The sequence below is a fragment of the Lithobates pipiens genome, unplaced genomic scaffold (assembly GCF_037356315.1).
Source record: "Lithobates pipiens isolate NorthernLeopardFrog02 unplaced genomic scaffold, aLitPip1_a1.2 Scaffold_22, whole genome shotgun sequence".
In the NCBI taxonomy this organism is placed as follows: Eukaryota; Metazoa; Chordata; class Amphibia; order Anura; family Ranidae; genus Lithobates; species Lithobates pipiens.
The window spans coordinates 301,326,515-301,343,721 of record NW_027507784.1 but is presented as its reverse complement, the minus strand read 5'-3'; the positions used below and the strand labels follow the sequence as shown (position 1 = coordinate 301,343,721).

The 17,207-nt window shown below is 44.8% G+C and overlaps 1 protein-coding gene across 1 annotated transcript in view; it reads right to left on the bottom strand.

The window, feature by feature from the left end:
* CORO7 (coronin 7) overlaps positions 1–17,207 on the bottom strand; it is a 304,349-nt gene that overhangs the window by 177,264 nt on the left and 109,878 nt on the right. Inside the window, exons 8-9 of the mRNA XM_077449252.1 lie at positions 7,884–7,970; positions 6,459–6,541 (exon numbers count right to left, since the gene is read on the bottom strand). Coding sequence (XP_077305378.1) covers positions 6,459–6,541; positions 7,884–7,970 — 170 coding nt within the window. The remainder of the gene's footprint in view (positions 1–6,458; positions 6,542–7,883; positions 7,971–17,207) is intronic.

Here is a 17,207-nt window from a genome sequence, read left to right as displayed (position 1 = left end):
GTCAGAGGAGCAGCCGATCGGCTCTCCTCTACTCGCGTCTGACAGACGCGAGTGAGGGAAAGCCGATCACCGGCTCTTCCCATTTACACTGTGATCAGCCGTGATTGGACACGGCTGATCAAATGGTAAAGAGTCTCCGTCGGGGACTCTTTACCGAGATCGTAGTTGCCGGGTATCAGACTGACACCCCGCAACAACGATCGCGCGCAGCGGCTCATAATCCTGATCACGTCATATGACGTCCGGTCAAGATTATGAAACCACTTTGCCGCCGTCAATTGCCTATAGGGCGGGCGGCAAGTGGTTAAACCGCCAAACGCTTCAAAACGTGGCTAAACGCGGTAACTCATGTTTAGTTTACAGCCGTTTTTAATTTTTGGCTATTTGGAAAAAAAATTAAAAAATTATATATATATATATATATATATATATATATATATATATATATATATATATTTTTTTTTTTTAATGCTTCAAAACGTAAACACGGCTAAAAGCGGCATTGTAAATACGGCAAAACGGACAGTTTAAACGTGGGTTACTATCTGTCAAGTTAAATCATTTAGAAGAGGTTGTAAAAACGTCCCGTGTACATGAGGCTTAGGCCTCATGTACACTTCTGCTGGTAAACGGATGTTTAGGAGTAGTAGGGCATTTTTTTAAGCTGCCCCTGAACTCTCCTCGGTTATCTTATCAGTACATGTACACAGGGCCGTTTATAGTCATTTCTAGGCAGTTGAGTTTAGAAGCTTTTTTTTGGAAAGCAAAAAAATGCGTTGAGGACAGATCTGAAGAGCCAAATGCCTGTAACAGCTTGTAAACGCAGTAACTCGCGTTTAGCCGCGTTTCATTTACAGGCGTTTTTAATGGAGAAACATTTTTGATTATTTTCAATGTAAAAAACACTTTTAAACTCAAACGTGGCTAAACGCGCCATGTAAATGTGGCACAACGGACATTTTTAAACGGCGGTTACTATCTGTCAAGTTAAATTGTTCAGGAGAGGTTTTAAAGCGTCCCGGGTACATGAAGCCTTAAAGTGTTATGAAACCCAGGACCCTGCATTCACTATATCTGGTCTCCCACATTACACAGAACATGGAAATGCAATGGTTTTAGTCAGGGCTTTTCTTCTCAGAGAATAGGTGCAGGAACTCGACCATGCCAACCACACACACATACCTGCCAAATGGCATCAAATAGTAGCTCTTTCCTCTGCATACAACCCCCTCCCTGCACTGCCCTCATTTTCTCCCCCCTCCTTAAAAGCTCCACCATCTGTCATATATATTACCTTTGTTGCAATATTAAGCTGAAACGCCTATCCGGCTGTAGTACCTCCCAATATACTATACTATACTACAGTCACTTGCGAGGGAGATCATGCAGTAGGAGCATCAACAATTGGTCACCAGGGAAAAATGAAGACCACAGAGGGTGCCGCCTACCACGCACCCTCTGCTGCCCATGATTGCACTAAACCCTGGGCACCTGTTCTGTATCTGCCTTGTCCCTGTCCGGCACTCAGTGGGATCTGTGCAGGAGATCTGACCTGTGGGAGCTACTGGGAGATAAGCCATCACTCCTAAATGCAGAAGCTGGACTTTAGTGTTACCAAGTGATAGTGGTGAGCAGGGAGCAGAAGACCTGAGCCAGAGCTGGCGGAACTGAGCTCCCCCTAGTTCCTGCTGAAAAAAAGCCCTGGTTTTAGAAAATATAAACTGCTAAATACCTTTTACCAACAGCAGGAATCTATTCACAGCCCTTTTTTGGCAGTTCACACATTGGGTTTACTTTTAGTAATTTCTTGGTGGCATTGTTTTCCAATTATCACCCTATTTTTCCCATTCCCCATTCTCTTTTTGGGCTTCACTGATATTATAGTTATATCTGCACTTGCACTACTCTACACCCAAGTGTGGGGCATATATGGTATATATGCCAATTACACACATCCATATTCTTTCTAGAAGCCCTTCAAGATGCTTTTGGCAACAATCACGGTTACTTTCAGGGACTACCACTCCATGGGTAATTGTCCGCCCCTGGTGCCACCATGTATGGGCCCTGCATGTGTTGCATGCTGCCACAGCTTCCGGAGATGATGCCACTAGGGGAACTTCCAGTTCTCGGTGTTGCACTTTCCCCTCACAGGGGATTTCTAAGTACTCTCCAGACAGGGGGGTATCCCAGTTTTATTATTTTCTTTTGTTTTTTACTCATTACAGCAGTTACTTAGAAACGTAAACATTTCATTTCAGATATACACATGCTTGCTCCTGAAGAGTGGATAAAATTCCATGCAACGTGTCAAGCTTTTGTACATGCAACGTTTAAACCGATCCTGTGCCCATTTTCAATATTACCATGTTTATATGAATTCTTTGCAAATTATGACAATTATTTTTACATGCAATAGGAAGTCTAATAGGTGGTATAGCTTCAATCACTCTCCACTGTTTTGTACTACCATGTTTTATATGTTTACATATGTATATAGACAAACTATACTATTGTCAGGGCTGGGCTCCGCCCTTAGACCCCTTTCACACTGGGGCATTTTTCAGGCACTTTAGCGTTAAAAAAAGCGCCTGCAAAGCACTTGAAAGAAGCCGCAACTGCAATCCCAATGTAAAAGCCAGAGTGCTTTCACACAGAGATCCCTTTCACACTGGGGCGTTTTTCAGGTGCTTTAGCTTTAAAAAAAAAAGCACCTGTAAAGCGCCTGAAAGAAGCCGCAACTGCAATCCCAATCTAAAAGCCCAAGTGCTGCGCTGGCAGGACGTCAAACAAAGTGCTGCAAACAGCTTCTTTGCAGCGCTTTTGGAGCGGTGAAATCAATAGGAAGCGCCTGCAAAACACCTGAAAAGCGCTTTTGGCAGCAGCATTTTGTGGGCGCTTTTGACCCTTTATTTGGCCACTAGCAAGGGTTAAAAGTGCCCCAATAGCGCTCGAAAAACGCTGGTAAAGCGCTGGTAGTTGAAAGCACTTGGGCTTTCACATTGGGATTGGAGATGAGGCTTCTTTCAAGCGCTTCGCAGGCGCTTTTTTTAACGCTAAAGCGCCTGAAAAACGCCCCTTCTTCTCTGAGCTGGCCACTCAGCTGTCGGCTAATTGCCAGCTCCTATCTTTCCACAGTTACTCAGCTGTTGATGATATCCTGCTCGTCAGTCCTGTCTACTTAAGCCATCCAGTCCAGAGGATCTCTGCCTTCGCCTTGGCCAACATCAAAGAAACTATCTCCTGTGATCCTGTTCAAGACTTGCTTTGCTGACATCCCTTCTGACTCCAGTTCCTGCTTGCTGTTCCACTACATTGTTCCCTGACTTCTGGCTTGGCTGACTCTCCATTCCGGATACTGAACTTTGGCTATGTTTGTTCTTTTTACTTTTATTATTAAACAAGTGTGATTTAACTGTACTTCTGTCTCGGCCTGCTTTCATGGTTTCTGACAACTATGATATCAAATACTAATATTTTACTCTGATATACACAAAAAAAAAAAAAATCCGGCCTTTTAACTGACGTTGTGTTTCATTTAAAGTCTCATCAGCAGTATACAGCAGTCTTATGACTTCTATCAATGTCTGGCCGAGCAATTATTAAAGCTTGTAGGAGGAGTTTTCATTCTCCTCTGACTATTCTATGAGGCTGCATGACCCTTGACCCTCTGCCTGGACAGTGCTGAGAACATGAGCCCTCCCCTTAAAAAAAAAAAAAAAAAAAAACACCACTATAGCAATACACACCAAACTGAGCATGTGCAGAGTGCCCTCAAGGCTCTGTAGTACCTATCAGGAGATTGATTGGGGACAGTAAAAGAAGGGGAGAATCAGAAAAGACCAGATCAAACAGCCTATTTTACACAATGCAGAGGATTGACCCCTTAGATTCCACAGGGAGTATAACAAGCATGCTTTACTGCGTATATAGACTGATTTTACTGTTGTGGCTTTAGTGACACTTTAATAATTACTGTGCTGAATTCATTTGTCTTTTATATCTGTTTGGAATTCAACTTTTCAGCTATTCATATCTGCAGTGCTTTTAGAAGGTAATTGGACTACATTGCTGAAAAGTGAATTAATAGTATCTACAACAACAGACCACTTCACATATCACCAAGGGCAGTTAAACAAAAATCCAACAAAACATTATTAGGTTACAACTAACACACCCTGTATGCTTTCAATGACGATGGATAGTATGGTATTATAAACAAAGAATTGGCAGAGTTGTGCAAATTAATAAATAAAGTTCCTCTTTCGTGGAATCAATCATTAACGGTAATTAAAAATTGTTTATGAGATTACAATACATCACAAAGCCATAAAAACAGAGAGGTTTATGACAGCAGAGAAAGGTCAAGATCACAGAGTGGACAAAGTTTGCTTTGAGGATGTCACCATGTGAATGGAAAACAGCAGATATAAATCAGAGTAACAACTTGAGGGGATGGAGAATTTAGAGACTTTCTCAGAGAAAAACTTTACTCATGTACATGTACCCACATCTTAAATAGTATTTCAAAAAGCATAGGTGGGTTGCGGCAACAGGTTTCTATCGGTACTGTAGGCCGTCTAACGTGACATGTTTTGCGGTTTTCCGCTTCTTCAGGAGAAGGGCAGAGGGAATGAAGCACTGAAGTCGAGTTAGATGGTCTACACATAGTTACCTTCTCTGGAGTAGCTTCCCAGGTAGAAGTAACCCCCCCCCCCCCCACCAAAACTGTGGGTGCAGTAACCGTCAAGAGAAACATTACTGTATACTTTGCAATTTTATGGTCTTTGTAAATTGTGCTATAAACTATTTAATCACAATAAACTTGATTATTTTATAAAAACTTCTTTGTAATGCCCTCTGATGGAACAAATAAAATCCTGTTGCCCCAACCAACCTACACTTTTTCCAACTTAAGGAGATGCATTCTAAAATGTTCATACTCGGGTCATCCAATTGGCCATCAGTGCAGCTGTAATTATGACCATTAAAGCGGACTACCACCCAATAAGGCTCCATTCATGCTTGCGTGACTTGTCATACAACTTTGGACATCAAAGTTGCATGACAAGACGTTTTCCATGTTTTCCAATGATCCATGCATGAACCATTCATAACTGTAACTTAAAGTTGCAGCAACTTCAGAGTTGTTCATGTACTACTTTGGTCTGACTTTCATGGAACTGACAGACTTCAATGTTAACCCTCCAAAGTTGCATGAAAAAGTCATACCTGAAAGTTATACAATGCAACAGTTGTGCAAAGTTGTCCATTATCACTGGTCAAAGATCCAAGTTGCACCCATCCAAAGTTGCGTCAAAGTTGCACTACAAAGTTGGCGCAACTTTGGAGTCGTAAAAGTGGATCCTTAGGCCTCTTTCACCTGGGACACGTCCGTTTTGACGGACTGCTCAGCAGGGATTGATCTTCGCTGAGCAGGCGGGTGACATGTCCGTCTCCGCTCGCTGTGCAGAGACAGACCTATTAGAGCACTGCTCTCCTCTATGGATTTGGCAGACCAGATTGGATCAGATAGAGGCGGATGTCAGCGGACATGTCACCATTGACATCCATCACTCCATAGAGGTGAAAGGAGTGTCCTGAAAAATGGACAGGTGGGCCTGATCAGACAGCAAGTGTGAATGGAGCCGTTTTTTTCGGTGTGGGGGTTCCCCTTAAAATCCATACCAGACCAAAAGGCCTGGTATGCTCCTGGAGAGGGAACCCATGCCATTTTATTTTTTAAATTTGGCATGGAGTTCCCCTTAAAGATTCATACCAGACACGAAGTGCCCGCATTGTCAGGAAAAAAGTCGGATCCCCGTTCATTGAAGTGGGACTTCAAGTCACAGGACAAAGTCGGATCCACAGTCGTACAACTGTAGTGTCATACCAGTGTGAAACCGGTCTTAATGTGACAGCACTGGGCCAATCATCAAGCAAGAAGGTAGTACAAATGAGAAAGAGGAGTGAGACATGCCACCAGAAATCTCCTTTGCTCTCAGTGGCTGAGCAAAGTGGTGGGGGAGCAGAGGAAAGGTGACTGCTGGGGGATCCAGCATTAAACAGCGTTTGGTTTCATGTTATTTTGCTGCTCAAAATGGATCACGAAATCTCTAAAATACTATAATTCAGCAATATGATCAATGTAAACCTGCAATGAAAAAAATATGGGGACAACCACTGCTGACCCCCTTCTGAAAATGATAGTTGCCTGGCTGTTATACCAACCAGCTGTCTTCAATACTTTCTGAATGGCTGACTCAGAACAACTATGCAGCACAGGGAAGCCAGAGAAAAGTCAAAAGGCCTTATTTTAATGCTGGTTCCAGGTCAATGATTTAAAAAGGAGAGTCAAAAGCAACTTGCATTATCAATAGTAGAGCTCAGAAATGGCTACCTCCAGGTTTCTTCCATTACAGGTTTCCTGTATTATTAATTAGAAGACATATTCCTACCCTGAGGAGGCATCCAGTGAGAAAGAAGTCACAGGTCGGCTGAAACTACGAAGATCCCAAAGCAGCAGCTCTCTCTCCCTGACCTAATGAGAGAGATGACAGAATGAGATAAAATGTCAGTACTTACAAAATGTTCGGAATATGGATAGCTTTTTTTCAGAGCTTCTTCTTCATTAGGCCCCTTTCACACTGGGGCAGTTTTCAGGCACTACAGCGCTAAAAATAGCGCCTGTGTAGCGCCCGAGGGCTTTCACACTGGAGCGGTGCGCTAGCTACATCTTTGGAGCGGTGAAAGGAGCGGTGTATTCACTGCTCCTACCCATTAAAATCAATGGGACAGCTCGGCTATACCGCCAACAAAGCGCCGATGCAGCGGGGCTTTGCAGGCGGTTTTAACCCTTTTTCTGCCGCTAGCGGGGGTTAAAACCACCCTGCTAGCGGCCGCAGACTGCCGCTAAATCGACGGTAAAGCGGCGCTAAAAATATCAGCGATTTGCCGCCGACGGCCGCACCGCCCCAGTGTGAAAGGGGCCTTAGAGACAGGGACCATCAATTGACACAGGAGTGTCAGTTGCGGGTTAAAGCGGAACTAAACCTTCCTATCCTTTTCAGGAGAGGAAGCTGCCATCTTGGCCTCTATTTGATCTGTAACTGCCATTCTGCTGCACATGTGATCAGTTATGACTCCAGCCATTTGATGGCTTGACAATCTGGTTGAGAGCACAAGCCAATGTGACAGCATTCTCAGCATGCCGGAAATATAACTGTTAGGGCCTTTTCACACGGACATGTCCATGTACGGACTCAGCTTTGCTCAGAGGGGGATCGCTCCATCGATCCCCGCTGAGCAGGCAGATGACAGGTCTGTCTCTGCACACTGTGCAGGGACGGACCTGTCAGATCGCCGCTCTCCTCTATGGGGGATCGGATGAAGACTGACCGTAGAGACCGTTTTCATCCAATCCGATCTGCAGACAGATGGAAAAGTAAAACATAAACAGAGCATAGCGGAGACGGATGTCAGCGTATGTTCACCCGCTAACATCCGCTATCCCATAGGGATACATGTGTGTCCGTTTTTCATCCGAAAACGGATGAATGAAAAACGGACATACGGTCTGTCCATGTGAAAGGGGCCTTAAACCGATGGGTTTAGTTCAGCTATAGATGTTTAGTATTAGGGCTATAAGAACTTGATTCAGGGGTTAGGTGTCCAATATTGAGGCAGAGGAGAGATCATTGTTAGGGGCTGCTTCAAGGATACTTTATTTTACTTTACTTTATTGAGAACAAATGTATGGCAAATATGGGCAAGGTACCACTACAACACTGCAGGGAGCAGTATATTTCATGGAACGTCTAGCATTAACACAAAGAAAGAAAGGAGATGACAGCAAGATAGTGAGCCCTCGGGGAACACTCTACCTGGTTAAATCCAGATGTTACCAGATGGTTGTTGGAATTTGTCCACAGCACTCGAGAGTCTTTATTGTTGTCATGCCCCTGGGCATCCTGAAAGAAAGCAAGACAACGTTAATACAGAAAAAGAGCAAAAAAAAAAAAGATTTTATATATATATATATATATATATATATATATATATATATATATATACACACACACACACACACACACACATTATACATATATACACACACGCACACACACACACCCTTTTACAGGGATGTTCAACCGACATGCTAAACCCTCAACATTGAGCAACTCTTCACAGCCTAATGACTGAGCAGCATGGATTCTCAGTGATTGACACTCTAACCTTGTGGTGCTTGAATCCTGGTATCAATTCCCAAGGGCAATACTGTATAATCTTCATTGGGTTTGAAAGCTCTTCCCATAACTTAATGGGGTTGCTCCAAGGGCTCTGTATTCCCATTAAAAGACATGAAATACTAATATGTTACTCATCAGCCTAAACAAAACTTTAAAAATCAGTGGCCTGTTAATGCTGCCACCTTAAAGTGGTTGTAAACCCTTACAAACCACTTTGACCTACAGGTAAGCCTAGATTAAGGCTTACCTGTAGGTCCAAGAAATATCTCCCAAACCTATACGGTTTAGGAGATATTTGCCCGAAGATGGGCACCGCTGTCTGGTGCAGCTGTGCATGGTAGCCAATATAGCTGTCCCCGTCGGGAGAAGACAGTGATTATTGCTAGTGGCTATAGCAGCTGTTAGTGATAATCGCAAGAGAATCCTAAAGGCTGTTTGTACCCAAGTTGATCAATCGGCCAGCCCATTAATGGTTCAAATTTCGGCTGGTTCCTGCTGAACCGGACGAGATTTGAACAGTGTATGTGCAGCTTAATACCCTTGCTATAGGCATGGGCCATTTATGTACCTCAAAAAGCTTGACTGGAATACTCCCAGGACATTGCCTAGTGAGGACTAGTGCTTACTGCTCCCCTCCTCCATTACAGGAGTGAGTTCTCAAATGCTACATCAGGAGAGAGAGAAAGGAATGTAAAGGGGTTTGAGTCAGGAAAAAAGCTCACTCCTGTAATGGTGGAGGTAAGCAGTAATGACTAGGCCTCACTTAGCAATGTCCTGGGAGTATTCCAGTTAGGTTTCATGAGGCATGTAAATGGCCAACACCTCTTGCAAGGGCATTATTCAACTTAAGTCAGATCTGCTCCATTTATTTTCATTTACAGATCCTCTTATCTGCATAGGCAGCTTTTTTGTAAAGGTGAACTAACCCTTTAAGCTTTGACAATAAAACCTGGAAGCCAATTGGTTTCTATGCAGAGCTGCCCCAGATTTTTCACATTCAAGTTTTAACAAATCTCCCCTTTGGTTTGACGAGTTTAGTGTGGAAGAACTTGTGTGGTCTGCACTGAGCCCTGACCTCAACCCTACTGAACACCATTGGGATAAATTGCAAGTCAGGTCTTCTCATACAACATCGATACCTGACCTAAGAAATTCTCTTTTGGCTAAGTGGGCACAAATCCCCACATACACATTACAAAATCCAGTGGAAAGCCTTCCTAAAACAGTGAAGTCTTCAGTGGTGGGTTTCATCAGGTATTTTAAGAGGTCTGTCTTTACTGCACAGTCCTCGTTTGGTTGCTCGAATAAGTCTTAGCCCTTGTACACACAGTCGGTGTCAGGGAACTCACCGTACGTATGCCTGTCCCCGTATAGCAGCAGTTCCCCTTCGTTCCAGGCGCCATGCGCGGTGTCCCCGTCAGACGTACGAGTTCCGGGACGAACGGACGTATGCTAATCCGAACACGTGGACGTACGCCAATCCGAACACACGAAGGCACCCGCGCAAACTGAACGTGTGTACGTAGTCACGCACGGACGGCCACTTCCACCAATCCTGGCTCACTTCCCTCTATATAAACAGGATCATGGCCTGACACCAATGCTGGATCGTCTTCAGCTACTCCTGAAAGACCTGATCGTTGTTCCTGTGACCTTGTTCCTGTGATCCTTGTTCCTGTGATCCTTGTTCCTGTGACCTTGTTCCTGCTACCCACTCCTTGAATACCTCGTGTTTAGATCTCCTGGACTACCTTTGACCTCGGCTTGGACTTTCGACTTTGGCTTGCCTCCTGATTCTGTACCTCATTTGCTAGCACGTTACCAGACCCTTGCTCGTCCTTGACTACGCACCTGCCTCCTGTACTTGTACCGCATTGCCCGCCAGTTGCCGACCTTGCCTGTTACAGACACGTAGTGCTTCCTGCACACCTGCTGGACTTCCGCTGCCTACCTCCGTGACCAGTCTACACCTCTTCTCCCGTGAGGACCCAGCGTCTCCAAGGTCTTCAACTTCCACCTGCAGGCACCTGCACCCTTTCGTTGTCCTCACGCTCCCTGTTCTCATCTCCAGGGGCGTGGAGACCGGAACCGTGCGAGAGGCCATCCTCAGCAGTCTGACTCCGCTGTAAGGTACGTGACAGTCAGACATTCCGACAACCAAATCCGTCAGATTTTGTCCGAAACTGTTGCATACACACGGTCGGACAAAGTTGTTGGAAAATCCGATCGTTCAGAACGTGATGATGTTATTTCGTTACGACGGGACTATGTTCAGGCTAGTAGCCAATAGCTTTGATGTAGGAATTTGATCTGAGCATGCGTGGCACTTTGTCCGATCAGAATTCTCTACACATGATCGGAGTATGTCGGATCGGAGCATTTTGTCAGAAAATTTTACTAACAAGTTAGAAAACTTGGTCCGTCGGATACTCTGACGGAAACAGTCCGATGGAGACCACACACAGTCGGAACATCCGACAAAACGGTCCGATCGGACACATTCTGTCGGAATCTCCGACAGTGTGTACAAGAGCTTAGGTTTCTACAATGGACAGCTGTGTGTTTCAGGGCCATTTTGGTGGACAGGACATAATAATTGAAAGGGTGCAACTGTTGGGAAACATTCGCAGAGATGGCAGTGACACTTAGCAAGAACCACAAATTGGAATGACAAAACAATAGCAACTGATACTATCCATAAAGGCTAAGGCCTCATTCACACAGGGCAGAAATAACCGTACACACGCACTGGGATGCACATGTGTTCCATACAACCTCATACAGTCTCATTGCTGTCAATTGGTGCACAGCAGCTGCACGGACACAGCCGCTGCTCCAAATGTAACATCCATCCAGGTATGGGTGCACAACCCCAAACACATACAACATGCTATCAGGGCTGCGCACCCATACAAGATGTCACTTTGGGAGAAGCAGCTGTATCCATGCAGTCACTGCATCTCAATTGACAGCAACAGAACTGCCGACATGAGGAATCACAGAATACCCGTACATCCTCATGCAGGTAAACATAACCCTCCACGGGCATCTGATTATGTACGCCCCATGTGAACAAGGCCTAACTTCAGCCCCAACATTTTTTTTTTTACTGTTTTGGATATAGCGGGCAGAACCTCTGGCAGGTTTTTACTATGGTGTATGCCTGCACTAGAAACAGGGAGTCAAAAAGAACAGAAAGTGATGGGGCATCCATTCAATGTGGACAGGGAAAGCAACAAAGACATATTTTTAATAGAGTGGAAAAATGTTATACACTTCACTGTGGCTATAATGAGGTATTTTCCTAAAACACCTTAATTGGGCCCAAAAAAAATACAGGTTTAAAGTGGCTGTAAACCCTTACATACACCCAGTGAAGTGACTGGTATCAGAAATTACTCTTATGCCCGTACACATGGCTGGATTTTCAGATGGAAAATGTTCGATGGGAGCTTTTTGTCGGAAATTCCGACCGTGTGTAGGCTCCATCGGAATTTCCTACTGTCAGGTCACCTTGAGGCGAAGTGACAGGTGCACACCGTAGGGATCCGGAGTGCACCGCAAGGTTGTGGACCCTACAGCTGACTGCTGCAGACGGGGGACAGATCCCACTGGGGATAGAGCGTGAGATTCCCTGGGGCACGGAGTCTAAGAGCCAGCAGGTGTTCACCAGAGCCTCCAGTGGTGAGGATGGACTTGGCTGCAACTGGCTCCAGGTCGCGACCCCCAGGGTCCCCCAGCTCACACCCACAGTAGGCAACAGGAGGATAGGGATGGTGAGGGACAAAGCCAAGGTCGGGGCCACAAGCAGACAAGGATAGTCGGGTACACGCCAAAAGGTCAGGGTCACAGGCAAGCAGGGATAGTCAAGACACGCCAAAGACGGTAACGGAAAACAGTAGCAGAGGACACGGCAGGAAACAGGAAGCTAATACACAATGGTTGATCAGCACTGAGGCCTGCAGTGCACAGGTTAATATAGGGCTCCCTAATAGGGCCTGGGGTGGAGCCATGCTTAGAGGAGAGGTTATAAAAAACCCCAGGTGGAAGTGGCTGGCTTCTTAGTCTGAAGACATGGGGGAAGGTAAGCAAACACAGGAAGATCACTGCATAACCATGACACCTACACACAAAATTTGAGATCTGGATCTCAAATTTTCTGACAACAAAATCCGTTTGTCGGAAATTCCGATTGTGTGTACACAATTCCGACGCACAAAGTTCCTCGCATGCTCGGAATCAAGCAGAAGAGCCGCACTGGCTATTGAACTTAATTTTTCTCGGCTCATCGTACGTGTTGTATGTCACCGTGTTCTTGATGTTCGCAATTTACGACCAACTTTGTGTGGCCATGTGTATGCAAGAAAAATTTGAGCCAACATCCGTCGGAAAAAAAAACATGGATTTTGTTGTCAGAATGTCCGATCGTGTGTAGGGGGCATTACTGTACTCTTACTTGAGATAAGGACACACTATAGAGGAATATGCTTTGTTTGTATTTCATGTCTGAGATTTACAAAGCACTTTAAGTTTTTAAAAATGGGTGGTGCCAGCAGGGCCACCCAATGATCTAATTTTGTCCAATTCAGCAGGAAACTGACAACATTTGAACAGCGTACGGCCGGCTTAAGTTACCCACTGGATTCCTATATACTGGTGACTCCACTGGCCTTGTCCCTGTTGCATCATCCGTTCTGCTGTTCTGCCTAAAGACACAAAGCTAAACCATACCATAGCAGCACCAGATGTTCAGGAAGGGGACGGGGCATCCCTGCAGTGAAGATTCCTACTTGAGCCAACTGCCTGCACGATGTAGGACATACCCCATTTACAAGGAAGTGATATACTAAAAAGTTGTAGGGATTTGGTTTTTAAGCCAAGCTTCAGCTCTAGTGACTTTGGTAGGTATGGCGACATGAGAAGTGTAGAGATCTCCGCAATGAAGTTCATGAGAGATATGCAGACCATTCAGTGGTTCAATTTTCTTGCATCTAACAGAACCCAATAGAACAGTTTGAGTGAACTGACCACTAAAGGAAACATGTAAAGACAAGAAAATGGAGGCTGCCATTGTTCACGTCACCTTCTGAAAATGCTAGTTGCTCCTCTGTGGCTTTAATACTTTTTGATTCACTGAGCCAGAACAAGCAATTAGAGCAAGAGTGTCAGAGTCAAGCCAAAACTCCTGCACACCTGTCAGGGAAAGAGCATGTACTAAGCCATTGGATCAGCATGGCAGCCAGACATCTAGTATTTTCCGGTCCTCTTTCTGTTGGGGTACTCCAAGACTCCATCCTGGGGCCACCCCTATTCTTTCTTTACCTCTTCCATGGGCAAGTTGATAACCTCACATGGTTTCCAATACCACCTCTATGCTCACGACACCCAGATATATCTCTCCACTCCTCAACTCACCCACTCAATATCCTCCAGTATGGATGTCACACTACTTCTTCAAACTCAATCTTTCTAAAACTGAGCTTGTAATATTTCCTCCTCCCTCTTTACCATCGAGATCAACGACACAATCATTGGTCCCTCCACACACACAATGGTGCTATGTGTAATACTGGACTCTGACCTCTCCTTTAGCCCCCACATCCAATCACTGGCTAAATGTTGCCACCTTAACCTACGCAAAATTTTCAGAATTTGCCCCTTCCCGACTAACACCACAAAACAACTTATTCTTCTCCTTGGTTATTTCCCATCTTGATTACTGCAACTCCCCTTACTGGCCTACCTTTACACAGGCTATCCCCCCGTCAGTATATTATCAATGCTGCTGCTAGACTAAAACACCTTACTAACCAATCCGTGACTGCTGCCCCTCTCTGCCAATCCAATCCATACACTGGCTTCCCCTACCCCGCCGTAAAAAATTCAAAGTACTGACCACGACATCACCCCCAGCTACATTAACAACCTCATCTGCAGATATCATCCAAATCATCCTCTCCGTGCCTCCCAAAACCTTCTGCATCCTACTAACCTTGTTACCTCCTCCCACCCTTGCCTCCAGGACTTCTCTAGAGCCTCTCCCGTCCTCTGGATCTCCCTGCCCCAGTATGTCCAGTCAGCCCCTACCCTGTCCGCCGCCTCTAGATCCCTGTAAATGAAGGATGGGCTCAGGCGTGTTCGCAACTCCGTGTGCCCGCACCCGCCAGGAAGTGGACACTGCGCAGTGCTAATCCCGGTCAGTGAGATGTTTCCCGATCTGCGCAGCCGCGGATCATGAAATGTCTCACTACCTGCGATTAGCACTGTGGAGTGCCAGCTTTCTGGCAGGCGTGGCACGTGGCGTTGCCAACACGCCTATGCCCATCCTTACTGGAAATGTATTCAGAGAAGCCTCCACCTAAGAACTGTACCACAGTCACTTTCAGATCATCCCCGCAGCTAATACCCTTTGTACCACCTTCCCCTCCCTTTAGATTGTAAGCTCCATTAGCAGGGCCCTCCTGTTCCTACTGTACTGAACTGTATTGTAATTGTACTGCCCCCCCTTTGTAAGGCGATAAGCAAACTGTCGGCGCTATATTAATCCTCTATAATATTAATAATAATTTTCAGAAGGGGAGGTCAGCTATGAGAGTTTCTTCACTTCTCCAGTACAGGCTTCCTTTAACATTCATGTCCCACATTTTATTAAGAGAATCTCGATGAGCAGTATACAACGTTTCAGCTTTTTACAATACATTAGCCAACATAATCCATTTAAACAGTACAGGTTAGGAACCTGCTGCTTCCTAGTGTGACTTGAGCCAGGGCTGAACCTGTCACTTTACTCTAGGCACATTTCAGTCAACCACAAATTGTATTGTCACTCAATGTGACCCCATGCTGAGCCAACTGTAGGTCCTCAACTTCTGTAATGTGATCCCCACAAATTGCTCACACGCACTCTATCCACTTCTGCCGCTGCCGTCTGGCGTGACTGAAGTATACATGACACGCTGCTTTACATGTGCCAGGGGGTATTAAGCTGGCACTACCACCGACCCACACTGAGCTGACACACGCCAGTCCTCTGTATCCAGGCACAGCTGACGCTCACACAGTTTACATTTCAATTCTACCTTGTATACACTTGAGTATTTAACCTATAATCCATAAAGCATTGTGCACATATGTCATATTTTTGCAAAATGCAAGGTGAAAAGTATATGTGCCAACATCAAAATATCCGTAACAGAGTAAAGGAGGTAAGAATAAGCTAACATTTTTTATCTAGCCCTATAGATCCCACTATATACAGTGGGTATAGAAAAGAATCACTACCTTTTAAAATAATCACATTTTGATGCCCTGCAACCTGAAATGAAGACAGGCCCAGTTTTTGTTTTATTCAGCTGTATTTAGTCAACTTATAACATCCAAGTGAAAGATATAACACCAACATGTCAGAAAAAAAGAATATAAATTCAAAAGCAGAATCACTAGTGCTAGTTCACACAAGATGCAGTTACGTGCGCTTTTTTTCTGCACTAAAAATGAATGCACAGTGTTTTCCATGTACTCCAATGGCCCTAGTTCACACCATGCAGTCAGTTTCCGGTGCAGAAACTAACTGCATGGTGTGAACTAGAGCCATTGGAATACATGGAAAACACTGTGCATGCATTCTGTGCACAAAAAAGTGCACAGAACTGAACGGAACTGCGTCTGGTGTGAACACTTAGTTGGAAAAAGGATCACCCCCTCCTAAAAATAACTTGTAAAGTAAATCCGGAGTAACTTATCACCTTCTCAATGGCACAAAGCCATTTGACTTTCACCTGTGATCAGCCGTGGTCATTTTGATTAGCTCAGCATGAAAAGAGCTTTCCTTGGAGCATTTCAGTCCCTGATAGTGCAACTGAGGCAAAAAAATCAACCATAGGTGGCAAGGCACTGTCAAAAGATCTCCAGATAAAGTTGTGGACAGGCACAAGCCAGGAGATGGGTGCAACAAAGGCTTTATCAATGCCTAGAAGCACAGTGAAGTCTATTATTAAGAAATGGAAGGTATTTTGTACAACACAGATCCTCCCTGGATCAGAACGTCACTCCAAATTGGATGAAAGAACCAGGAGGAAACTGGTCAGAGAAGCTACCAAGAGGTCCACAGAAACTCTGGAGCAGTTGCTGGAATTTATGACAAAGAGTGGTCATTGTGTGCATGTGACAACAATATCACAAATTCTCCACAAATGTGGCTTGTATGGGAGGGTTGCAAGAAAAAAGACACTCCTCAAGAAAGGCCAAATGAAGTCACTCCTGAGCTATGCCAAAACGCACCTTGAAGATTCTGAGGTCACATGGAAAAGGTGTTCTTGTCAGATGACACTAAAATGTAATTATGTTACCTCAACACTAAATTTCATGTCTGGCAGAAATCCAATACAGCTCACCATCCAAACACCACCATTCCTACAGTAAAGCATGGAGGTGGTAATATCCGGTTATGGGCGCGTTTCTCTGCAGCAGGGACTGGAGCACTTGTCAGGATAGAAGGAAAAATGGATGGGGCAAAATACCGTCAAATTCTTAAAGAAAAACTGCTGCCCTCTGCCAGAAAGTTGTCAATGGAAAGAAGGTTTACCTTCCAACATGACAATGGCCAAAGAACACAGCAAAAATGACCACTCACTGGTTGAAGGAGAAAAGGGTAAAAGTTTCTTGAATGGCCTGTGGAATGGCTTGAAGACTGCAGTCCACAAACGTCAACATTTATTTAACTGAACTTGAGGAGTTCTGTAAAGAAGAGTGGGCAAATATTGCAAAGTCTAGATGTGTAAAGTTAGTAGAGACAAATCCCAACAGACTAAAGCAGTAATGCTGAACCTTGGCACCCCAGATGTTTTGGAACTACATTTCTCATGATGATCATGCACTCTGCAGTGTAGCTGAGCATCATGGGAAATGTAGTTCCAAACATCTGGGGTGTCGAGGTTCGCCATCACTGGTCTAAAGGCT